Here is a 26178-nt window from a genome sequence, read left to right as displayed (position 1 = left end):
GGACACAGAGAGTGTCAGTGCAATTGCCTGTGCAGCAAGTGTAGGCAGCATGACGACCATCCATATTGCTTTTGCCACATTTATGTCTTAAAGGTAAGGTAAAGGTAAAGGGACCCCTGACCATTATGTCCAGTCATGACCGACTCTGGGGTTGCGGCGCTCATCTCGCTTTATTGGCCGAGAGAGCCGGCGTACAGCTTCCGGGTCATGTGGCCGGCATGACTAAGCCGCTTCTGGCGAACCAGAGCAGCGCACGGAAACGCCATTTACCTTCCCGCCAGAGCGGTACCTATTTATCAATTTGCACTTTGACGTGCTTCCGAACTGCTAGGTGGGCAGGAGCAGGCACCGAGCAACGGGAGCTCACCCCGTCACGGGGATTCGAACGGCCGACCTTCTGATCGGCAAACCCTAGGCTCTGTGGTTTAACCCACAGCGCCACCCGCGTCCCTTTTACGAATGCACAAAGCTGCCTTATCGCTGCTTCCGTGCCAGATGATGGGCACGTCTACCAGCCCAGTAATGTCTATAGAATCTGACAAACCACACCTCTCTAGAGTTTCAGGGGCTCTCTGAACTGCAGCAAAACTTTATTTTTATTTCTTTAAAATAACCTGAAGGTTGAAAAAGGGACTTGGCGTATGTACAGAACACATGTCACCCAAAGAGCTTTCTAACTGCAAAACCTGGTAACTGGGCCTGGAACTTGAAGCATTACAAACAAAATATGTGTTTCTCCACTACTGAGATTATTTGGGGAGTTGATCTGGTGGGAAAGTATTTGCACGTGCTTCAACACTATTATTATTATTAGTTCACATTCGAAGTGAATATTGCGCTTTCTGAAATATTCAAACCAAGACACATTCGTTCTTCCAACATTTGCACTTCTCCAAATTCTGAAACACATTTCTAATGTGTGTATATATTAGTGAGAACAACATGCAAAAATGAATTGTGCTGGAGAATGCTGCATGCAAAATAATAATAATAATTGCGTATATTAGGAGAAATTCACACTAAAATGCTGGTGAATGTTCACGAGGACTTAAAAAGCAGAATTGCAAATTGGTGTGGAAACATAGAGAACTGATCCTGGAAAAATGAGAAATGGAGGGAAATCAAAACTGACCACGTTACCTGTCCTTACCTAACCCGAAACTCTGTGGCCCTTCTCCATCTTGTCGCCAGTTTCTACCATGTCTGAAACTGCTTTCTCATCACCAGTTTGTGGCTAATTTATTTTTTTAAATGGTGGAAAGCACTAATAGTAGTGGGTCAAACTTGCCTGGAAGCTCCCACCCTCTATGTACCCCTATAATCAACAGTACCGTTCACAAGGTCCATTCTGTCAGGGGTCCTTTCAAATATTTGCCAGCGTCTTCACCTATTCTTCACTTATTTTTATTTACAATATTTTTAGACCAGTCTTCGGCAGAAGTGTCTCAAAGGAGTGTACAAAAGAGAGAGAGAGAGAGAGAGATCATAATATGTTAAAATTAATTAAAAACCAGGGACACAGATAAAGAAGAGCAGCCACAAAATGAAAACAGTGAAGCTGGAAAAAGCTACCATTTTACCAAAAGTGCCGTGTAACATAAAGGTCTTAATTTGCATTCAAGAGGACCAGATGGATAGAAACTGTGTGAGCAATCTGAGGGAGAACATTCCATAGTTCTGGGGCTACAACAGATAAGCCCCTGTTCTTTTTTTTGGGGGGGGGGGTATTCAACCTCACCTTGATACAAGATGGAATTTCAAGTAGGGTAGATATTAAAGGTTGGACTGTGTCTTTTCGATCTCCTTGAGATGGTCACCCTTTGGGCTGCTTATGGCTTTATTGGTCCAAAACAGATGATGAATTGGGCAAATGGATAGCCACACACAGGTGTTTCAAGACACATGAAATATACCAGCCTGAACCGGTCAGAAAAAGAGACTTTATTTAACAGGGATGGGGAACCTGTGGCTCCAGAGATTGCTGGACTTCATTTCCCATCAGCCTCAGCCAGTATGACCCTTGGCAGGGATGATGGGAATCAAAGTCCAATAATATCCAGAGGGCGACTGGTTCCTCATCCCTGCTGGATGAAAAGGAATGGCAATCCTGACTGGTGTGACTGGGAGGCCGCTTTAAAGGGACACGGCACCTGCCTTCCCTAGGTACACATCTGGATCACTGGGACTTGCAGGGCTGCATGTTTTCCTAGGCAGCCTGAGCACGGCGGGTGAACAATCGAGAGGTAGATCCACATCATCTGCCTGCTAAAATCTTCCGCAGATGTCCCACCATTCCTTTGGACTGCAAAGAGATGTGATGTTTCGGCTAGAGGTATGTGCTGTTGGTATGTTCTTTCGTTTCGCCAGCTTTCTGCACGGGTTTTTCCCCAAGAGCGTTTTTGGACCTAAGGGAAAGGAACACAAATAAACATCACGTACAGCAGCCCCCAATTGCCCCCCTATCCTCATCCCCACCCATTGCGATCTCTTCCATGGAGACTTCCAAGCTGTCACTCTTCTGTGGTCACCTGGGGTGAGCAGAAATGATCACCAAGCGATATTCGCAAGCCAAAATAAACTTGCCTCTTTCGCCTTTCCTTTTCTTGTTTACAGTTTGGTAAGCTGGTTCCTCTCACTGGAAGTGAGAGCTGGACCATAAAGAAGGCTGATCGCCGAAGAATTTATGCTTTTGAATTATGGTGCTGGAGGACTCTTGAGAGTCCCATGGACTGCAAGGAGATCAAACCGATCCATTCTGAAGGAAATCAGCCCTAAGTGCTCACTGGAAGGACAGATCCTGAAGCTGAGGCTCCAATACTTTGGCCACCTCATGAGAAAATAAGACTCCCTGGAAAAGACCCTGATGTTGGGAAAGATGGAGGGCACAAGGAGAAGGGGACGACAGAGGACGAGATGGTTGGACAGTGTTCTCGAAGCTACCAGCATGAGTTTGACCAAACTGCGGGAGGCAGTGGAAGACAGGAGTGCCTGGCGTGCTCTGGTCCATGGGGTCATGAAGAGTCGGACACGACTAAACGACTAAACAACAACAACAAGCTGGTTCCTAGCCTAACAGCGATTTCATTCATTCAAGTCCTACCCATCAATCATAGGCACGATTAGGGCTTAGTTACATGCAATTAACAGCATAATTAGTAATCACATTGGGTGTTGTTGTTTTTTAAATTACCTATTGCACAGGGGTGGGGATTGTTATCAAGATCACAGTGCAATAATAATAATAATTTTATTATTTATACCCCACCCCTCTGGCTGGGTTTCCCCAGCCACTGGTTTCCCCAGCGTGTAGAGAGGGGATTTCAAACTTTCTCTCTTCTGCCACAATCTCCATGAAATTCTTCGTCCATTCCACTCGCCCCCCTGCATGTTAATACAAACTTAAGCATAGATGCTGACGCCTAGAAGCCAAGAGGTCTTCATCCCCCTCCCCAATACAATATTTGAGGGACCCAAGTTGATGGGCACACTATATCATGTGATTGATTATGCATGGAGGAGCTTTCCTCCCCCACGAATATTTTATTCAAGTTGGCCCTCCTGAATTTAAGCTTTCCTAGCATTTTTTAAAATGCTATGTGTGGGGTATGCGTGGCAAATTTCACAAACATTGCTGGTCAGGAAGAAAAGCTTAAACTGCAATTTCAATAGCAATGATATTGGGGAGGGGGAACCACCTAATATTTTATTTCTTAAAACACTGAACTCATCCACCATTAACCCTGTCACACGGACTCAGGTCTTGGGAGAAAAACCCCTTTTACTCAGTGGACTTAACCAAAAAAAGAGACAGCACGCTTAACTGTTAAGCATGTAAGGACAAAAGAAGTAATTAGTTTTCATGTTATTTTATTCTGTTAAACCAACTAGAAAAAAAATTATGTTGGGAAGATCTCACAGAGATGAAAGGAAGCCGTGGGGAGGAGGGGAGGGTTAGGTTGAATTTCGGAAATAAAATAATATATGGGACAGCAAAGGATATAATAGGTTCTTATAGAATAGTAATATATTGTAACAAGAATAGAAGTTCAAAAGGGGAAGTAACTGTATTTTTAGTATTTTCAATATTGTAATAGTTATTATTATTTCTTATTGGTAGAAGGCAATGTTAACTTAGATGTCTTCATTTTGCTGTCTGTATAATTTTCTTAAGTCAATTAAAAAAGAGAGAGAGAGCACAGAGGCAGGGGTGGAGGAGGCGAGAATGGAGCAGACTTAGTGTATGCAATGTGCAAAAAATGTCAACCTCTTAACTTCTTATGCAGAGCTGTTCTAAAATCCCCTGAAACTCACCTCTGACTGGCTGGGGATTTGCCAGTGTCGTCCTGGAGATCTTGGTTCCGTGTCTCAGGAAGGAAGAAGCAGAGGATTCCCGCGGCCAGTGCTATGCCCCCAAAGATCACCATGGGAATCGCAGGGTGGAACTTGTCCAGGAGACCCACAAGTGGGGCAAGGATGCCCCCTATTCTGGCAGCCATGGAGCACAAGCCTAAACTGCTTTGCCTGGTGGAAGTAGCAAAACACAGAGAGCGATGCCTGAGAGGAGGCACAGACAGGTGCGCCCGGCCAGGGGCAAGTTTCCAGAAGTAAAGAAACTGCCCCGTGCATAAGGATCAACAAACATATCTGTTTTGGTATCTCTGACCTTCTCATTTTTTTCAATCTCAAATTCACTTCACCGCAATGCTGCACCAGTTTACGATTGCATGCAATTTTGCCCAGCATACAATGTTTTGCCCGCTATTTTATCAGTCGCGATGCATTTTTAAAAATAAACAAAAATCCTTCCAGTAGCACCTTAAGGTAAAGGTAAAGGGACCCCTGACCATTAGGTCCAGTCGTGACCGACTCTGGGGTTGCGGCGCTCATCTCACTTTATTGGCCGAGGGAGCCGGTGTACAGCTTCCGGGTCATGTGGCCAGCATGACTAAGCCACTTCTGGCGAACCAGAGCAGCGCACGGAAACGCCGTTTATCTTCCCGCCGGAGCGGTACCTATTTATCTACTTGCACTTTGACGTGCTTTCAAACTGCCAGGTTGGCAGGAGCAGGAACCGAGCAACAGGAGCTCACCCTGTCGCGGGGATTCAAACCACTGACCTTCTGATCGGCAAGTCCTAGGTTCTGTGGTTTAACCCACAGCGCCACCCGCGTCCCTAGTAGCACCTTAGAGACCAACAAAGTTAGTTATTGGTATGAGCTTTCGTGTGCATGCACACTTCTTCAGATGCACACGAAAGCTCATACCAATAACACACTTAGTTGGTCTCTAAGGTGCTGCAGGAAGGAATTTTTTAATTTTGTTTTCAACTACGGCAGACCAACATGGCTACCTACCTGTATTTTTTAAAATGTTATCTTCACCGTCAGGGTCACGTCCAACCCAAACGCTGGCGAGATGCACCGCCACTGTCTTCACCTTATTTGAGCAAAATTTGTAGAGGATGTTTTTTAGAATACAGTGTGCTTTGTGTAGTAGATCCTCACCTGACAACAGTGGGAAAGACTTCCGCAGAAAACACATAGGTGGTTGAAAAGGAGGCAGCCAACGCAGACTTGCCAATAACAGCCAGGACCGTCACAATCACAGGGAAGTCTGGGCAAAGACAGGCAATGAGGTTAGAAACTAAATAACAAAAAATGAAGGTAAGGCATTGTTGAAAGACCACAGGCCTAGGAAAATGTCTAATCCAGTTCTGAAATGTCGCCTGTTGTCCTATGGATATCCAGAGCTACTCTAACCCAGGAATGCATGGGAAGTTGAAAGGTTTTCTGGTGCCCATTTGCAGAAAGACTCTGGTTCAGTGGTAGAGCAGACACTTTGCTTGTAGAAGATCCTGGGTTCAACCTCTCCATTTAGGAGAATCTCATGGTGTAGGAAATGGCGCTCTACCCAAGCCCCTGGAGAAATGCCATCAAATTTCTAAGGGACGCGGGTGGTGCAGTGGTCTAAACCACTGAGCCTCTTGGGCTTGCCGATCAGAAGGTCAGCGGTTCGAATCCCCGTGACGGGATGAGCTCCCATTGCTCGGTCCCAGCTGCTGCTAACCTAGCAGTATGAAAGCACGCCAGTGCAAGTAGATAAATGGGTACCGCTCCAGCAGGAAGGTAAACGGCATTTCTGTGCACTGCTCTGGTTTGCCAGAAGCTGCTTAGTCATGCTGGCCACATGACCCGGAAGCTGTCTATGGACAAATGCCGGCTCCCTCGGCTTGAAATAGTTAAATAGGTACCGCTCCGACAGGAAGGTAAATGGCGTTTCTGTGCGCTGTTCTGGTTCGCCAGAAGCGGCTTAGTCCTGCTGGCCACATGACCAGGGAGCTGTACGCTGGCTCCCTCGGCCAATAAAGCAAGATGAGTGCCGCAACCCCAGAGTTGTCCGTGACTAGACTTAACAGTCAGGGGTCCCTTTACCTTTAACTGCTTCTAAAATTTGCATCTTTATGTATAAACTAGCACGCGTAATTGTCATGCAAACCAGTGTGCCCTGTTTTGTTTTTTTCAGAAGTTAATCCCTTGAGAGTCTTGGTTCGAAGAAAGGAATGGGAGGGAAGAAACAAGGAAAGGAGGAAATGGATGGAAGTGTAAGAAAGCAAAGTTGAAGAGAGAAGCAGCTGATTACGCAAGCCATGCCTGCAAGGGCATTGCTAGCTACTTAAAAGTCCTGGCGTTCAGGCTCCAGATTTGCCTGTGGCAAATAACAGGGTGGGTGGGTGCACTTTATAGAGGGTCCAGCCTCCTTGTAAGCAACCCTTTAAAAAAATTAGGAGGCATGGGGCAGAAGATCAGGTCCCCTGTGCAATAGACCCAGAGCCTTGTGGCACCCCATAATAACTCCACCAGTGCCTGGCTGCTGTGTCCTCTTCACATACCTCAGGGGATTCCTGAAGACACAGAGACACTTCTGAAACAGTCGAAGGCCTGTGGTTCAGACCTTACAATGAGGGATGTTGAACTCCAGCTCCCATCATCCCCCAGCCAAGATGGCCAATGCTCAGGGATGATTGGAATTGAAATTCAGCAACATCTGGAGGGCTGCAGGTTCCCCTTGCCTGCCTTGCAGTTTGCCTTCTAGGTTTTCTCTCTCAAGCGGCTTTTTGTACCTTTTGGAATAGCAGGGATGAGCAAACACACGACTCCGCTCAGAAGAAGCCAAGCGGCCTGGCACTTTTTCCTCCCCATCCACTGGAGGAGGAAGATACAGGAGGCTCGAGATGGTATTTCCACAGCTCCAAACACAAGCTGGGTCATGTAGATGTCCAAGCCAAAATCCCCAACATGAAGGCTCACTCCGTAATACACAAGACTGTCTGCAAACCTGGGAACCAAGCAAGAAATTACTGTTCATTCTGCATTTATTACTATTGTTCATTTTAATATCTGGCTCACACAAGCCCACCACTAAACTTCAGTGCTAGTTAGAATAAGGGCACAGCATTGGGATGCAGTTCCACAAAAGAATGCAATAACGCAGGCTTGGGTGAAGAATTCAGTTTCTTCAGACTCTAATTTTTCATTTTCAATGGGAGAACTCATTCCTAGCCCTCCAGGCTATGACAGGCAGTGTTTAGAACTGTTGAAACCAACTCTATTTTTGCTGCCTGAGACTAGCCCTGATGCCCTTCTGGAAACTATAATAAAACAACAACAAACCAAAAGGTCTCATTCAAGATCAATAAAAACAGCCTAAAAACTCTGCCTGTAGCATATGCCGTTATTTTGTTTTTACATCTGGGACACAGCATACACATTTCGCCCATTCCCAAAAACATTCCTTTGCATATCCTCCCACATGGTTAGGCAAACTAAGGCCCAGGGGCCAGATGCGGCCCATTCGCCTTCTAAATCTGGCCTGCGGACGGTCCAGGAAACAGCGTGTTTTTACATGAGTAGAATGTGTCCTTTTATTTAAAATGCATCTCTGGGTTATTTGTGGGGCATAGGAATTCGTTCATTCCCCCCCCCAAAAAAAAATATAGTCCGACCCCCCACAAGATCTGAGGGACAGTGGACCGGCTCCCTGCTGAAAACGTTTGCTGACCCCTGCCCTCCAACATTCCTCAGATGAAAATAAGGACATTTCTGACTCCCCCAAAACTGACCCTCCTCAACCTCCCCTATTTTTTTTGTCCCCCGACCCCCAAGCATTTCCACCACCACCAATGGGACACAAAACACACACACCCTCCACCATCATGAGAAAACCCCTTAATCCCGGTTTTGTTTTGTTTTATTCTTTGGTAGATTTACAAAAAGAAAAGCACACGCCAATGAACAAATTTTAGAAAGGGGCAAGATTAGACACATCCACACAAAGAATTGAAACAGAAAGAAAACCGGGACTCTTTGTGCTCCACTCTGCTCCCTGTTTCTTCCGTGCCCTCTACCTTTTGTAATTCCAGGACTGTCCCTGGAAAATCGGGACAATTGGAGGGTATGCGTTTGCAGTGGCGTAGCATGGGGGGTGCAGGGGGGGCCTGCCACACCGGGCGCAACATCTGGGGGTTAGGGTTAGGGGGCGCAAATCCACGGGTTAGGGGGCGCAAATTACTTGCCTTGCCCCAGGTGCTGACAACCCACGCTACGCCACTGTGCGTTTGTTGTATTTGATGGAGATATATGCATGCAAATTCCAATGGCTGCTTTCTATCACATGGTTCTCCCTGAACTTTGCAGACACTGCCAAAGGCCTTCTCCCATCCTTTCCCCATCCAAAGTAAGGTGAGCCGTGAGTTGAAAGAGGACCACCTTAGGGATACCCTCTTTGCAGAACACGCTCTCCAAGGAGGCCTGCTTGGCACCAACCCTACTGACATATTTGACACGACTTTTTGTCTGTAAAGTTGGGCAAAGTTTTCGTTCCGCACATTCCACTGATTTTCATGCTTCCTTTGCAGCTTGCTGCCCTTTCGTTTATTCGACTGTACTTGATATTTAAGAATCGTTTTCTGGAGCGCGTGAACTACGCTTTCATTGCCACCCACCCTACAGGTTTTACTAAGAGTGGCCTTGAAATATTTCAGCCAACGAAAGTTAATTCTCAGTAAAGCAGCCAAGCCATTCACGGGGCAAGAGAAAAATCTGGCCTTAGACCAAACAGAGCCTCATCGGATAGAAGTCAAAGGTTTTTCTATAAGCCACTGATTATTGTATACCTAGAGAACGACAGCATCCTAAAAAGCAGAGACATCACCTTGCCAACAAAGGCCTGTATAGTCAAAGCTATGGTTTCCCCAGTAGTGATGTATGGAAGTGAGAGCTGGACCATAAAGAAGGCTGATCGCCAAAGAATTGATGCTTTTGAATTATGGTGCTGGAGGAGACTCTTGAGAGTCCCATGGGCAGCAAGAAGATCAAGCCGATCCATTCTGAAGGAAATCAGCCCTGAGTGCTCACTGGAAGGACAGATCCTGAAGCTGAGGCTCCGATACTTTGGCCACCTCATGAGAAGAGAAGACTCCCTGGAAAAGACCCTGATGTTGGGAAAGATGGAGGGCACAAGGAGAAGGGGACGACAGAGGACAAGATGGTGGGACAGTGTTCTTGAAGGTACCAACATGAGTTTGACCAAACTGAGGGAGGCAGTGGAAGACAGGAGTGCCTGGCGTGCTCTGGTCCAGGGGGTCACGAAGAGTCAGACACGACTAAACGACTAAAATACAGAGAACGAATAACAAGGAAGCTTCATCTGGTGATGCCTTTCCATGTAGACATTGGATTTTTAAAATAAAATAAAATACTGTACTGAATTGATATAGTTTGGAATACTTACCAGACTATGACCATTATTAAAGTCAAAATCCTTAGATGCGGCTTCTTGAAAATATCCAGGATATTCCCAGATTTCACCTTCTCTTCTGGAGTGAGCTTCAAAATGTGCAAGACAAGACAGACACAGAACATCAGCCAGAATCAAGGATGGCTGTTCCCAAACTGGTTGGACTACAATTCCCATCAGATCCATCTGCCAGGGCAGCTGTTCTGGCTTGGGACAATGGGAATTTTAGTCCAAAACAGCTGGAGTGCCAGGTGGGTTAGCAAGTTGAGCCGAGACTGGAGAGATTCCACTCAGCCACAAACTTGACAGGATGTACTTGGACTCGTCTCCCACCCCCAGCCCAAATCTCACAGGCCTATGAGGAATTAGGGAACCATGTAAGTCCGATCGGGGGGACCATTGGCCCTCCAGGTGTTGTTGAAATACAACTCCCATCATCACCAACCATGCTGAGGCTGATGGGAGTTGTAGTTTCACAACATCTCATGGATGTTCCCCAGATTTAATGTAAGCTGTCCTCCATACCTCCTTGGAGAATGGGTGGTATATATACATTTTGTAGTAAATTAAATAAAATGAGAAGGCAGCGGTGGTTTGGAGGGGCAGGTGGACAGCTAAATAGTAGATACTCAAAGTGGATAAACATTTTTTTTTTTTAAGTCAAATGTGTTAGGATATAGTTCCGTTCCACCTTAAAAGGGAACAGGCTGTTGTGTGTCACATGCCTGTTTACTTCCAGCACTTGCTGGGAACTTCCGTTTGTATATAGCTTTTGCATCTCTGCTGTTTTACTGGAGACGAAGGGAAGCAGACATGTTTTCCTTTGTTCCTGAACTATGCTGAATAAAATGCTGTACATTATGCTTGCACATCTCTCTGTCCGCCTCTTCTGCTATGAGATGATTTACACACTCTGCTGACAGAGCCTGCACGGGTCTCTAAACGTATCTGAGGCTCATGCCGCTCTTTGATGCTGCTCCAAGGGAGACTGGCTGCCGGCTGGAGCCAGCTGGGGGCCTGCCTGATGCCTACCTGATGCCCCCGTCTTCCTGGCAGTATCCCAACAACATGCAGTTTGATGAGGGACTCAAATATCGCAGGGCAGGAATATCTCTTTTTTCAATGGTCTTGTTTTCCCTTTCCCCATCACACCGTTTGCTTTTTCCATATCCTCCCCATATCCTTCCTTCAGAAAAGGAGCAATAGAAATCCCAGGTTACCTGGTTGAGTAGTTCTTCTGAGACAGTTCGTTTGTTAATGAAAGCGGCTTTTCGAAGCTCTTTTTTGGCTTCCTCGACCTTCCCTTTTGTCGCAAGCCATCGCGCAGACTTGGGAAGAACCCTGAAGAAGACAAGAGTTTGTGAAGCACAGCAAGTGCATTAACCTGGAAAGGAGCTGAGGTGGGTAGTGGTCTGCTGTGCTGTGGTCTGGTCTGGTGAAAACGGGGGCAGACTTTGGTTATACGGCACCCTTAGCGAGGCCAAAACTTGGCGCCTCCAAATGGACCTTCTCAATTATGGATCTTCTCCATTTTGCACTCCCTCTGTGGCCTGTGCAGGGGAAATGCCTGCACCACCCTAAATCTGGTGCTAGGAGAGCGCAGAAGGCAGCCTTCCTCAAACTGTGCCCTCCAGGTGTTGCTTGATGTTGCTCTTTTCATCCCTGACCATTGGCCCTGATGGATGGGGATGATGGGGGCTGATGGACACCAGGTTGGGGCAAGGCTGCATCAGAATCCTTGGGGCTCCATAGCACTGCAAAGAGAACTTCAGTAAACATTAACAGGCCAGAACAAAATCGCAGTTATAATGATGCGATCAGGTGCCAAAATTAGATTTCGGCCATTAAAAGAGACAAAAAAGCCTTTGAAGAATAGAATCATAGAATCATAGAATCATAGAGTTGGAAGATACCACAAGGGCCGTCGAGTCCAACCCCCTGCCAAGCAGGAAACACCATCAGAGCACTCCTGACATATGGTTGTCAAGCCTCTGCTTAAAGACCTCCAAAGAAGAAGACTCCACCACACTCCTTGGCAGCAAATTCCACTGTCGAACAGCTCTTACTGTCAGGAAGTTCTTCCTAATGTTTAGGTGGAATCTTCTTTCTTGTAGTTTGGATCCATTGCTCCATGTCCGCTTCTCTGGAGCAGCAGAAAACAACCTTTCTCCCTCCTCTATGTGACATCCTTTTATATATTTGAACATGGCTATCATATCACCCCTTAACCTCCTCTTCTCCAGGCTAAACATGCCCAGCTCCCTTAGCCGTTCCTCATAAGGCATCGTTTCCAGGCCTTTGACCATTTTGGTTGCCCTCCTCTGGAGGGCATGAAGAAGGCTGTTTATTTTATCTAGGTCCCTAAAAGGTAAAGGGTAAAGGGACCCCTGACCATTAGGTCCAGTCGTGGCCGACTCTGGGGCTGCAGCACTCATCTCGCTTTATTGACCGAGGGAGCCGGCGTACAGCTTCCAGGTCATGTGGCCAGCATGACTAAGACGCTTCTGGCGTACCAGAGCAGCGCACGGAAACGCCGTTTACCTTCCTGCCGGAGCGGTACCTATTTATGTACTTGCACTTTGACGTGCTTTCGAACTGCTAGGTTGGTAGGAGCAGGGACCGAGCAACGGGAGCTCACCCCGTCACGGGGATTTGAACCGCCGACCTTCTGAATGGCAAGCCCTAGGCTCTGTGGTTTAACCCACAGTACCACCCGCATCCCTATCTAGGTCCCTAATAGATCTTAAAACACAGGGTAGATAGGAGTTGATGCCACCATTTCACTTAATCATTGCACGCTGTATATTTTTACATGCAGTCCAACTGTCATGGCCTGGTTGGAAGCAGTGTGCGAAACTCCCATTTTTCTAGGCGCATTTTGCAAGAAGGAATTTCATTAGCACAAGCAGTTTCTGAGCTCTGGATGCAATACGCTGCCTAAGATTTCAGATTAAAACTGCAGAGGGGAAGGAAAGGAGGACCTTTTTCTGCCTCCACACTTCCAGCTTCTCTCTGGAGAAGTGTCCCTCTTAAGAATATTGGGGGTGGGCAGGGGAAGGACTAGACCATGTGAAAAATGAACATAATATTTTAGCTGCAGTTCATTCATTTTCAGCTTTGTATTCTTGTTATAAAAAAGCACACCTAGACCAGGGGTCTGCAACCTTTAAGACAAAAAGAGCCACTTGGACCCGTTTCCGAAGAAAAAAAACTGGGAGCCACAAAACCTGTCATTATAAAAATAACTTTTTTGTCACTTTTTTATTATTTCTTTGTTTGACCCCTCAGAATTACTCCTCCTCATAGAAATAAACGTTAAATTAACAAGTTACCTTTTTGTGTGTGTGTGTTCTTCACTCCCCTTCAAAACAGTGACCAGCGTACATGCCCCCTTTCAATGCAGTGACCAGCGTACATGCCCCTTACAATGTAGGGGGTTGGGCGGGAAGGTGACGTCGGGACGGTGCGTGACTAACGCACGCACCCCCCCATGCGACGTCACAGCCAGTACAGCACCCGCCACAGTGGGGAGTGTCGGGGCGCACAATGCGCCTCCTCCCCTCGCTAGTATCCGTCCTGGAGCCGCGGAAAAGGTGTGAAAGAGCCACATGTGGCTCCGGAGCCGCGGGTTGCTGACCCCTGGCCTAGACATTCCGTTGTTGCGCCCAGAACCTAGATTTAAGGTGCCACTTAACTGCTAGCTTTCACATTTCAGTTTCTAACACTAGTTGGACGCAGAAGAATGTTGGGAGGAACCAGCTCAAAGCCCAGGGGTTGGTGATGGGACAATGATGAGTGGTTAGAGGGAGAAGAGGGAGGAAACTGGGAGGTGGAGATTTCGGAAGCTGAAAAAGTAACTGGGTTTAGTGAGCAGGAAGAGACTGTGACAGAGAACAGACCAGAAGCAGAGGCTGGAGAGGAGGGGGGCCAGAGGTGAGTCTGGCTGGTGAAGAGACATGGGGATCTCCCCCTCCTGTTGTGACAAGATCTCCTCCCCCATAGTCTCCAAGAACCAGGAGAGGCATTGAAAGGGTGGAGAAAAGGTTGGCTGCACATGGGCACAGTCTCTGATTGCTTGGGGAAAGCCCTGGAGAGGAATAATAATAATAATAATAATAATAATAATAATAATAATAATAATAAATTTTATTTATATCCTGCCCTCCCCAGCCAAAGCCAGGCTCAGAGCAGCTAACAACAGTAAAATAATACAGTGGTACCTCGGGTTAAGTACTTAATTCGTTCCAGAGGTCCGTACTTAACCTGAAACTGTTCTTAACCTGAAGCACCACTTTAGCTAATGGGGCCTCCCACTGCCGCCGCGCCGCCGGAGCACGATTTCTGTTCTCATCCTGAAGCAAAGTTCTTAACCTGAAGCACTATTTCTGCGTTAGTGGAGTCTGTAACCTGAAGCGCACAGCATTCTAAAATCAATTCATTATAAAAGGGCCTTAAGCAGCTGTGGGAAGGTGGGGACCTTCCGTCTCCACTGCTTCATAGGGGCAAGACCTACTTGAGACGAGTCACTGTGCTCAGTAGACCCGACACTCCTGTGCAGATCCTGTTTTTGCTAATAAAGAGTTAATTCCAACTTGCACAGTGCGATTTACAGCCGGCTCGCTCCTGTCTCATTTCTGGTCCTTCTGTACACTCACCATATGTAAAAAAAGAGGGCGAATGCTGGCGCAGAGCCAGCAATCTGGTAGAGTCTCCAGTCACGTATGGCGTACGCCAAGCCAGCCAAGGCCATCTGCCCAAGAGCGTTGCTGCAGTGGCTGATGATCATCGCAAGCGGGCGATAGGAAGGCCCGACCCACTCCGAAGCTAAAAGGGTTCAAGTTACAGTCAGTATCTGAAAATTAAAGGGCCCTGCCATTGACAATCGCTTGCATTTTTAAAAAACAACCCTGACTTTATTATTGGCTGCTTTTAAATAAGCACGTAAATTACAAGAGCAAAGTCTATTTCTAGGTGGATAAGAAAGAAAAATAACCACAGATGACAGTTCAGAAATGTGGGGGGAAGTCCTTGTTTGCCCCGCCTTGTCCCCCCAGCGCCATTCATGCAGCCACACAGAAGAAGCTACATTGGTAGCAAGCAGAGGAGCATTTTGACCCATGCAAATTGGGACTGAGTTTTGCATTTCTTCCAGAAACACATCAACTGTGTGGCCATAACTCCTGCAGCATGGACTTGTAAGGTAAAGGTAAAGGGTCCCCTGACCATTAGGTCCAGTCGTGGCCGACTCTGGGGTTGCAGCACTCATCTCGCTTTACTGACCAAGGGAGCCGGCGTACAGCTTCCAGGTCATGTGGCCAGCATGACTAAGCCGCTTCTGGCGAACCAGAGCAGCGCACGGAAACGCCGTTTACCTTCCCGCCAGAGCGGTACCTATTTATCTACTTGCACTTCATGCTTTCGAACTGCTAGGTTGGCAGGAGCAGGGACCGAGCAACGGGAGCTCACCCCGTCGTGGGGATTCAAACCGCCGACCTTCTGATCGGCAAGTCGTAGGCTCTGTGGTTTAACCCACAGCACCACCCACGTCCCAACATGGACTTGTACTCTGAGGTTATTTCTTCCCTAGCTGAGAGAGCCAGGGTTAGCATGTTGGACTGGGAACTTGGAGACCAGGGTTCAAATCCCCACGCGGCCTTGAAGCTCACATTTGTCAGCTGGCGCAATGGGTCAGTGCGTCCAGCTGTTAACCAGAAGTTTGGTGGTTTGAGTCCAGCCAAGGACTGCGGTGGGCAAGATCCCTGCATTACAGGGGGTTGGATTAGATGAATTGGCATTTGCTATCCAGATCTTTTAAGGGACGCGGGTGGCGCTGTGGGTTAAACCACAGAGTCTAGGGCTTGCCAATCAGAAGGTCGGCGGTTCGAATCCCCGCAACGGGTTGAGCTCTCATTGCTCAGTCCCTGCTCCTGCCAACCTAGCAGTTCGAAAGCATGTCAAAGTGCAAGTAGATAAATAGGTACCGCTCTGGCGGGAAGGTAAACAGCGTTTCCGTGCGCTGCTCTGGTTCACCAGAAGCGGCTTAGTCATGCTGGCCACATGACCCGGAAGCTGTACGCCGGCTCCCTCAGCCAGTAAAGCGAGATGAGCGCCGCAACCCCAGAGTTGGCCACGACTGGACCTAATGGTCAGGGGTCCCTTTACGTTTACCTTTATCCAGATGTTTTGGACTTCGGCTCACATCACTGTTGTAGTCTAAAGCACCTGGAAGACCCCAATTGGAGAAGGCTGATCTTTTATTTTTTATTTTTGGATGACAAGGCCTGAACCTCCCCAGAGAAGTGTCTTACTTAATGCTGCCATGCTGATACTGATCCCGGCAAAAGCAGCGCCCACGATGAATCTCAAGGCGATGTAGAGGTAGAAATTTGGCGCAAAGCCTGCCCCGACACCAAAGGCGCCCATGAGGAGGAGGGTGAGCAGGATCATCCGTTGGCTTCCAATCCTGGAGGAGGGAAATGAGGGAGCTCAGAACTTGCACCTCGCAGGAACATAAGAATTTGTCTTATACTGAATCAGACCCCTGGGCCATGTAGCTCAGTGCTGTCAACACTGACTGCAAGTGGCTCTCCACAGATTTAAAACAGGGTCTCATCCTGCCCTCCTGTGTTGCTGCACATGAAAAGCTTTCCTACCTGCTAGGCGAGAAACCCATAAGGTATTTTCATTCAAAAGGTATTTTATATCCATAGTGGCTTATTGCAAGATAGATGCTTTTTCTCGTTTTTAGTCGCATCCTCACCTATGATTCGGTACATAGCACAAATAAAAAAGTTTTAATATGTCTAGAGACAATGGGTAAAACAAACACCATTAGCTGTACTGCTGGGTAAGTGTTAAATGCCGATTGTATTTGTATTTGTTTAAAAACCGATGAAAATTTGTTTTTTTAAAAAAAATAAAGAAGTTTTATTAATTTTGTCGTCCTTTCTGTTCTTATACACATTAAAAATATATATATATTTGAAGGCTTTGAGGCCATTTGAACCTGACATAGCTGGGGTGGGGAGCTCAGCACATCTCAACCCAGCTCTGCAAACTCTACCTCACTTAAGGTATGCCACAAGACCCCCTGAGAGCCTTTCAGATTCAAGGCATATAAATGTGTCATGCAATTGCTTCTTGTGTTAAGATTCTGGGAGAAAACAACAGATAACTCAGCTGTAATGGGAATTGGGGTTGCTTGTGCGTAAACTGCAAACTGCTCCAAGCTGGTCGTATAGCTAAACCTTTCCCTGGTTTGACAGCCCTTACAACGCAACTGTCTTAGTCACTGGCAGAATCCGTTAGTGGGCGTCTCCTAAACTTCCTCCAACATAGAAATTCTTTGACTCCAAGTCTCCTCCTAGATTCTCTGCGCGGAAGCTTTCTGCGCAGCGTGGGCGTGCCAAGCAGAGGTCCTGTGCTCTCTCCGCTGATTTCACTGGAAGAGTCTCTGAGCCTCCCCTCCGCAGTACTCTCAGCCTCCCCTTTCTCCCTGGTGTCCCCTGGATTTCCTTCCCCAGCGGAAGCTCTCTCTCTCTCCTTGCTAGTTCCCTCCCCTGCATCACTGGAGCGTCTTACCTCTCCTCTTGCCTCTGATGGCAGTTCCCTGACACCAGTCTTCAAACACAACCTGATTTTAGTGCAGCATAACTAAACAGCGAGAGAAGCTCCACGCAGCAGCTCAAACTGGAAGGAGCAGGCATGTGAGGTTTGGGTACTTCTGCATTCAGGTGGCCTTGGTGTTGCAAATTGCCTTCCTTCAGCTTCAGCTCGTGGGCCAGCTGCGCCCCTATCTGGACAGGGATAGGTTAACTTCTGTCGCCCATGCTCTGGTAACCTCTGGGTTAGATTACCACAACACGTTATATGTGGAACTGCCTCTGAAGATGGTTTGGAAGCTTCACCTGGTGTTGAATTAGGTGGCCAGGTTGCTCACTGGGGTAAGATGGCTTGAAACTATAACGCCAATCCTGGCCAAACTGCACAGGCCGCCAATTAGTTTCTGTAATGTGTATGAGTTACTCGTGCGTAAACTGCCGCCATTCTAGGCTTAATTGTGTTGGTTAAACCGTTCTGACTGCACAGCCCATCTCCGCGTTGCTGCCTCAGTCGCTAGCAGAATCTGTCTGTGGGTGTTTCTTAAACCTTTTCCAGCATAGAAGCTGTCTGACTCCTAGTCGCCTCCTCCTCTCACTGCGCGGGAGTCTTCTGCGCAGGGAGGGCGTGGGTAGTGGAGGACCTGGGCTCTCCTCACTGATGTCCAGAGAAGAATCCCGGAGCTCTCCCTCCGCTTCCCCCATTTGCCTCCCTTTATCCCTGGTGTTGCGCTGATTTCCTTCCTCCTCTACTGAGCTGCTTCTTCCCCTGCTGCTGGGTCCTTCGCCTGCAGAATCTGGGAGCCTCCCCTTCGCCTCTCGCTCTGATGTCAGTTCCCTGACAGTTTCCAACTCAAAGTGCTTGTTTTGACCTATAAAGCCTTAAATGGCTCAGGAACGCAACACCTGAAGGACTCCCTCTTTGTATATAACCCCCCTTTATCCTGGGATCATCATCTGAGGCCCTTCTTCAGGTGCCTCCTTCACAAGAGGTCTGGAGGGCGGCAACACAAGAACAGGGCCTTTTTTGTGGTGGCTCCCCATTTGCAGAATGCTCTCCCCAGAGAGGCTCGCCTGGCGCCTTCATTATACACCTTGAGGCGCCGGGTGAAAACGTTCCTCTGCAACCAGGCCTTGGGCTAATTGAACCATCTTATTAACTATGGGGGTTATTGTTCTTTGTTTGTTACTGTGTTTCATATTTTTGTGTTTTTATATTGTACACTGCCCTGTGATCCTCAAAGGGCGGTATATAAATTTTAACAACAACAGGAGCCTGATCAGGTGAAACCCACCAGCACAAAAACATAACCTTTACTATATTTTGAAGTGCAGTGCACTTAGCTGATGGTGCTACCCTGATTGTTGTCCAAAGCTACCTGAGGTAATCTAAGCTAAACTGACGGGCCAGTTCACTAAGGTCATAGTGGATCCATTTCTCCATAAAGTATCAGCATTGGGTTCTGTCTTGCCCTTGCTTCTTCTAGAAATATGTTTTGCCTCTCAGGCACACCCTGAGAATCGCTGCCCACACTCCTCTGACTGGGCGTTCCAGTGTACAACTGGAAGAACAGGAAATGTTTTTTTTTTTTCGCAAAGGCACATAGAAAGTGCAAGGAGCTAAGCAGGGCACTGAAACTCCTTCTCTGCCATCTTTTCTTAAAATTGAATTGGTACACCGTCCTATAGTCCCAGGCCTCAGGGTGGTTACAACACAAAAACACAAAATACATAACAAAAACAACCCAATCTCCCACCAGGCAATGCCCATACATTTGAAAAGCCTTGAGGACCAGAAACTTGGTTGTTGTTATTAAACGGAAAAGTGGAAGATGGGAAACTGCATTGTCAGCAACCAGCTGGAGATGTCTGGATCTGGGACCTCCTTCTGCATCCAAAACAATTGTTCAATAAATATAATAGGTAAACAGCCTCAAAGTTGTGGGCAAATCCCCTCCCCTCTAAATGACTGAAATACCTCCCCTGTTCACCAACTGCAGATGGAGCGGCCATTTTCTCTCAGCCGCAACATGAAATCTCAAAAGTTATGCTTACCAGTCGCTCAGTGGGCCAAAGACCAAGGCTCCCACAAGAAGACCTGACATGTAAATGGATTGAGAGATGTCTTTTAAGTCCTTTCGGTCGCAAACCAAGTTGAACTAAAGGAAAAGAAGAAGAAAGCGCCTTTTCCTTCCATCTCCCAGCACTGCATGGTGTATATTATACGTCCCCTTTTCTTAATTTGACTGACTTTATGATTCATGAATTACAAGCCGCGCTCCTCAAAATTTGGCCTGTTTTCCTTAAGTCACCTAGATCAGCCAAGCTCAGGAGAAAAATAATACTGGATAGCTCTGTTGGTTAGAGCGAGGTGCTGATAACACCAAGGTTGTAGGTTCGAGGCCTGTATGAGACAACTGCATATTCCTACATTGTAGGGAATTGGACTAGGTTAGGGCTGCCAAATGTCCAGATTTTCCCAGACACGACCGGGATTCAGGCAGCTCTCGTTATCTCCCGCTTGGACTACTGCAATGTGCTCTATGTGGGACTACCTTTGAAGGTGACTAGGAAACTGCAAATAATCCAGAATGCGGCAGCTAGACTGGTGACTGGGAGCGGCCAACGAGACCATATAACACCAGTCCTGAAAGTTCTTCATTGGCTCCCAGTACGTTTCCGAGCACAATTCAAGTGTTGGTGCTGATCTTTAAAGCCCTAAACGGCCTCGTTCCAGTATACCTGAAGGAGCGTCTCCACCCCCATCATCCAGCCTCGACACTGAGGTCCAGCACGAGGGCCTTCTGGCGGTTCCCTCATTGCGAGAAGAGAGGTTACAGGGAACCAGGCAGAGGGCCTTCTTGGTAGTGGTGCCTCCCAGCAATAAGCAACTATTTTACTTTTAAAAGACAACTGAAGGCGGCCCTGTTTAGGGAAGTTTTTAATGTCTGATGCTGTGTTGTTTTTAATATTCGGTTGGAAGCTGCCCAGAGTGGCTGGGGAAACCCAGCCAGGTGGGCGGGGTATAAATAATAATAAATTAGTAGTAGTAGTAGTAGTAGTAGTAGCAGCAGCAGCAGCAGAATGCCATTCGGGCGGATTTTGGCCGATTTGGCAAAATGTCCTGGAAAACCCGGATGTATGGCAAGGGGGATGCGCATTGGGATTTCTGAGTGAGTGCTGTGAGCATCACTCCCTCTGGTCACTTCTCTTCCCCAGATCACACCCCCCACTCTGAAAGACAGAAGGCGAGAAAGTATGCCAACATACATTTTGCATTTCCAGAGGAGGAAGGAAAAAAACTCCACTCTTCCTAATTCAGATTTACGTACTTTTCAAGGGAGGAAAAGGTAACACACACCGCCCTCACCATCTCATGTGCAAGGGGGAGGGGCTTACACAGGCTTAATGGGTGCCAAGGGGAGATCTGAAGGATTTCATTATGCCCACGGGCACAATGTGGGTGACTCTTGCTTCAAGGAATTCTGGGCATGTTGTGTGACCCTGAAAATGCACCCTAGAAGTCACCCTACAATTCTGCCATACCCCAAGTGTCCTGTTTTAAGTGGGACATCCCAGATCACAGAAACCAATCCCGACTTCTCTCTGGTCCTGTTTTTTGGTCCAGCGCTCTGGCACGACCCTGCTGATGATGGCCAGAGTGCATTCTGCCTGATATCCCAGTTTGGGGGGAGGAAAATACTGGAGTGTGGGTGTTTCGAAAGGACCATGGGAGACACGTCAGTGTAGAAAAGATCTCCAAAGGGAAGGAAGTTTGAAAACCATGGATCTCTCTCTCTCTCTCTCTCTCTCTCTCTCTCTCTCTCTCTCTCTCTCTCTGTGTGTGTGTGTGTGTGTGTGTGTGTGTGATGTGTGTGAGAGAGAGGCTGGGGGAGAGCCACTTCACTCCTCAATTTCTTAGGGTCCTGGAGCCCTGACATTTAATCGCTCCATAGTCCAAGACACTCCAGTCCTCAGAAAAATCTGAATACAGACATCCCTAAGGACCCTCTCAGGTGTTGAGCATCAGAGGGAGTTCTCTTGGAGTCTCGTAAAGGTAAAGGGACCCCTGAACATTAGGTCTAGTCGTGACCGACTCTGGGGTTGCGGCGCTCATCTCACTTTATTGGCTGAGGGATGTGGCCAGCATGACTAAGCCGCTTCTGGCGAACCAGAGCAGTGCACGGAAACGCTGTTTACCTTCCCGCCGGAGGGGTACCTATTTATCGACTTGCACTTTGACATGCTTACTGCCGACCTTCTGATCGGCAAGTCCTAGGCTCTGTCTCTACCATCCCCCAAAAGCAAGGGAGCCACAGCCTGGAAGAGGTCATTCTAGGTGGCAGAACTGGGGAACTCCCTCCCCACAGAAGGTGTGTCTCCCATCTTCCCTGTACAGTTCACCTGGCCTTCGACAGCTCAGGTGTTTTGCCTCGGGAGACCTGACTCTAGTCCACTATACTGTGGTATCTCGGGTTACGTACTTAATTTGTTCCGGAGGTCCATTCTTAACCTGAAACTGTTCTTAACCTGAAGCACTACTTTAACTAATGGGGGCTGCTGGCCTGCCACCGGAGCACAATTTCTGTTCTCATCCTGAAGCAAAGTTCTTAACCCGAGGTCCTATTTCTGGGTTAGCTGAGTCTGTAACCTGAAGCGTATGTAACCTGAAGCGTATGTAACCTGAGGTACCACTGTACACTGTTTTGTTCTGAATGGTTCCAACCTGTGTTTTTAAAATCATTTTTAACTGTTTCACTTTAAAAAATAAATAAATAAAGTTTACAATTTTATTGTTGTAACCTATCCTGGGAACTCCTGGTTAAGAATCGCAAATCGTAGCCCAGTTAATTAGGCGGAGCTTTTACCACTGTATTATCAAAACCTCTAAGCGGTTTCCATCACATGTAAATTATATATTAAAATTGCCAATAAAAATGAGATGTTAAAAAGAAGTTAGCCTATTTTTCCCGAAAAAAATAAAATCAGCAGTTTAAAAAATTTACCTCTTGAGATAGCTGCATGTCAAAATGCATGTCAAATCAATTATCCCCTTGGCTGGCCACTCATGTCAATAATTATTTTGTATTGTTCTTACTTTTTGTAGTGCTTATATGTACATTGTGGTACACCACCTTGATCTTTTATACAATCTTGCAGCTAAAAGACTTAAAGAAGGTGATTGCCACTAGTCTATCCACAAGTCATTTCCTGTCCTGTCAGTTTCACTATCCAGATCTTTAACGGTAGGGATAGCAGGTGAATACCAATGTTGAAATCGCTTTAAAGCAGTCTCATACAAATCGCATGTGACACACACACAAAGACATCTACCACAGAAGAGACAGGACCGTGTTTTGTTAACAAGGAATATACTATACTCACCTCTGTCAGCAACGAAGGCTTTGGATCTGTGGGGTAGACCCAACCATCTTGGCAGGCTTCCGTGGAATTTTGTCCGTCTTTTATGATTGAATCGATATCGCCTTCCACAGGAGTAAACATGGAGCATTCCTCAAAAGAGCCATCTGGTTTCCTGGGAATGGTCAAGTTCAGCTGCTGCTCTTGGGTCAGGTTTTGGGTAATATTAAGGATCCAGTTCGTGTTGCAGTGGTGAGGCACATCCATGACAATGAAGACTTGTCCGAACATGTGAAAGGGAGTCAGGAAATTTGGGATGCAGATCAGCAGCACCAGCCATTTCTGAAACCTGCCGAATTCTCCGATCACCTTCAAGATGTCTCCAAATCTGATCATTCTGGGATCTTTGGCAGCCGGTCTGTATCGTTCTCACATCTGGGGACTGAAATTAATCTTTAAACTTAATTGTGGCTATGGATAAGGTGAATAATTAATCAGGCTTTGGCTTCTGATAAACTTGAGGAATCTATCCTATCACAGCAAGCGCCAAGATTAAAAACATACTTTCCTGCAAACGCTTCCTTATTGTTGCCTTTTTCTGATTCAGTGTTGATATTGTCTCGATTTCAGTATAGATTTCATCTAACCAAAAAGGAATTGAGCTTCAATGTGTGATCCAAAGTGTACACCGTACTTTTAAAGGACATTTAGAGCAGACCCCCCTCTCTCACAAAGAACGTGGGAACCTTAGTTTACCCGACAAATCTACAATTCCCAGCACCCTTTTGTTAACTAGAATTCCCAGAATTCTTGTGGGGTGGGGATGTTGGACTGGTCATGTTGTTTGGATGCCTGATCATTGTCTTACAAAGCAACTTCTCTGTTCCAAAGTTAAGAATGGAAAGCGTAATGCCTGTGGGCAACAAAAGAAGTTTAAAGATGCTCTCAAGGCAAATCTTTAAAAATGCAGTATAAACAGCAACAACTGGGAGACACTGGCCTGCGAGTGCTCCAATTGGAGAACAGCCTTTACCAAAGGCATCATGGACTTTGAAGACGCTCAAACTCAGGACAAAAGGGAGAAACGAGCTAAGAAGAAGGCATGTTTGGCAAACCCTCACCGTGATCAACTCCTGCCTGGAAACTAATGTCCCCACTGTGGAAGGATGTGTGGATCCAGTCACTTATGGACTCTCTGTTAAGACCATTTTCATGGAAGACAATCTTACTCAGCTACGAGTGATCGCTAAAGAAGAAAAATAGTCACAATTGCAAATTATTGCAGAAATGAAAAACCAGAAAAATGAGAAACTGCAAGAACCCAAATTATCAGATCCTTCCATCCCTGCTCTGGAATAAAAGTCTTCACTGCCCAGAGTCAGGCAACTTTTCTATGAGGATGCTTTACCACTGAATCTAGGCACCAGCACTATTCCCGAGCTTTGGATGCAGGAAAAAAGCACCCTGTTTCACACCTTTATCTCTACACACACACACACACATAAACCTTTGCCAATGCTACTTACTTCTTAACAGCCGTACCTCCTTCCCTTGCACATCATAGCAGGAAAAAAAGAAAAGGAAGTCTAAGGGAAAAAATGTTCCGTGAAGGAAAGCTAGCAACACTGAGGCGGTTGAGACATCAGTAGGAGGTCAACACACCCTGAACTGGGCACCTCCAAGAGAGATTACCATCTTCGCCAGTTAATGTAAACTTGTGCAATATATTGTTGCATTCAAAGCAACATATAGAGGAAGAGGCGAGGCAAACCTGTTTGGATCGCAGAATTCCAGGCGATCTGAAAAGTCAACCAGTGGCGGCTGGTGCTCACTGGAAGCTGGTGCTCAGGGCAACCCAGTCGGATGAGTGGCAGTGATATTTTACTAGAAACAGAAGTGCCAGAACTCAGCCTTGTTCTCTTAGAATGGCAATGTCACCCAACGAGTTCCAACAAGTTCCGGCTGAAAAGAAAGCCCTGACAAGCAGGGTACAAACAATAAAGTTATTCTTATTATTAGCCACATAAGCAGAATTCATCATGCGAAAGGCTGGGCTGGAATCCCAAGCCAGAATTAAGATTGCTGGAAGAAATATCAACAACCTCAGATAATGCAGATGACACAACCTTGATGGCAGAAAGTGAGGAGGAATTAAAGAACCTTTTAATGAGGGTGAATGAGGAGAGCGCAAAATATGGTCTGAAGCTCAACATCAAAAAACAAAGATCATGGCCACTGGTCCCATCACCTCCTGGCAAATAGAAGGGGAAGAAATGGAGGCAGTGAGAGATTTTACTTTCTTGGGCTCCATGATCACTGCAGATGGTGACAGCAGTCACAAAATTAAAAGACACCTGCTTCTTGGGAGAAAAGCAATGACAAACCTAGACAGCACCTTAAAAAGCAGAGACATCACCTTGCCAACAAAGGTCCATATAGTTCAAGCTATGGTTTTCCCAGTAGTGTTGTATGGAAGTGAGAGCTGGATCATAAAGAAGGCTGATTGCTGAATCATTTATGCTTTTGAATTATGGTGTTAGAGGAGACTCTTGAGAGTCCCATGGACTGCAAGAAGCTCAAACCTATCCATTCTTAAGGAAATCAGCCCTGAGTGTTCACTGGAAGGACAGATCGTGAAGCTGAGGCTCCAATACTTTGGCCACCTCATGAGAAGAGAAGACTCCCTGGAAAAGACCCTGATGCTGGGAAAGATGGAGGGCACAAGGAGAAGGGGACGACAGAGGACGAGATGGTTGGACAGTGTTCTTGAAGCTACCAGAATGAGTTTGACCAAACTGCGAGAGGCAGTGGAAGACAGGAGTGCCTGGTGTGCTCTAGTCCATGGGGTCATGAAGAGTTGGACACGACTAAACAACAACAAAGCATTTTGGTGGCTGAAGTTTATGCTGACTAAAAGTTCCGAATGGTTTTTTTAACGGTGGCCCTACAGAAAACATGTAAAAAAAAAAAAAAGTGGTACTTTGGTTGTCGAACTTAATCCGTTCCGGGAGTCCATTCGACTCCTCAAATGGTTCAAAGACCAAGGTGCGGCTTCTGATTGGCTGCAGCAGCTTCCTGCACCCAATCAGAAGCCGTGGAAGCCGCTTCGGATGTTTGGCTTCCAAAAAACTTCCGCAAACCGCAACACAACACTCACTTCCAGGTTTGTGGCATTTGAGAGCCAAGCCGTTCGACAACCAAGGTACCAGTGTACAGCCATCTAGCCTGGGTGTGAGTAGCGCCTTATGTAACTTGAAGCCACTGGGCAGAGGGAGGAAGATGCCTTGGGTGGAGGACATTGGTTGTAAAGAAATGGCAAAAATGGCTAGTTAATTATTTTTGCATCTTTAGCACCAGAGAAGAGGATAGGTGCTTGTGGGATTTTCTGCATCACAGACCAGAAATAACTTGGCATTGGGTCTTG

At 46.8% G+C, this 26178-nt stretch overlaps 1 protein-coding gene across 1 annotated transcript; it reads right to left on the bottom strand.

Moving 5' to 3' along the window:
* Positions 1–1388: 1388 nt before the first annotated feature.
* LOC310689381 (solute carrier family 22 member 13-like) lies at positions 1389–24441 on the bottom strand. Its single transcript, XM_083467038.1, has 11 exons — positions 24281–24441; positions 22779–23196; positions 19449–19552; positions 16104–16258; positions 14451–14619; positions 11016–11136; positions 9790–9884; positions 7121–7335; positions 5505–5613; positions 4312–4521; positions 1389–2405 (listed from the first exon to the last, which is right to left on the bottom strand). Exons 2-11 carry the CDS (start codon positions 23148–23150, stop codon positions 2327–2329), a joined length of 1629 nt encoding a protein of 542 aa, XP_083323164.1. The 5' UTR covers positions 23151–23196; positions 24281–24441; the 3' UTR covers positions 1389–2326.
* Positions 24442–26178: the final 1737 nt, after the last annotated feature.

This window comes from Podarcis liolepis (genome assembly GCF_965112155.1).
Source record: "Podarcis liolepis genome assembly, chromosome: 12".
In the NCBI taxonomy this organism is placed as follows: domain Eukaryota; kingdom Metazoa; phylum Chordata; class Lepidosauria; order Squamata; family Lacertidae; genus Podarcis; species Podarcis liolepis.
The sequence above is the reverse complement of the archived record's forward strand: the minus strand, read 5'-3'. Positions and strand labels throughout refer to the sequence as shown.

Bases quoted from the DNA above. Each gene is read 5' to 3' on its own strand.
- LOC310689381 (XM_083467038.1), bottom strand. From the start codon at position 23,150: ATGATCAGATTTGGAGACATCTTGAAGGTGATCGGAGAATTCGGCAGG. The intron at 16,259-19,448 runs GTAAGCATAACT...TCCCTCCTCCAG, and splicing joins TTTGGCCCACTGAGCGACTG to GATTGGAAGCCAACGGATGA. The intron at 2,406-4,311 runs GTGAGTTTCAGG...CCTTTCCCTTAG, and splicing joins AAATCCCCAGCCAGTCAGAG to GTCCAAAAACGCTCTTGGGG.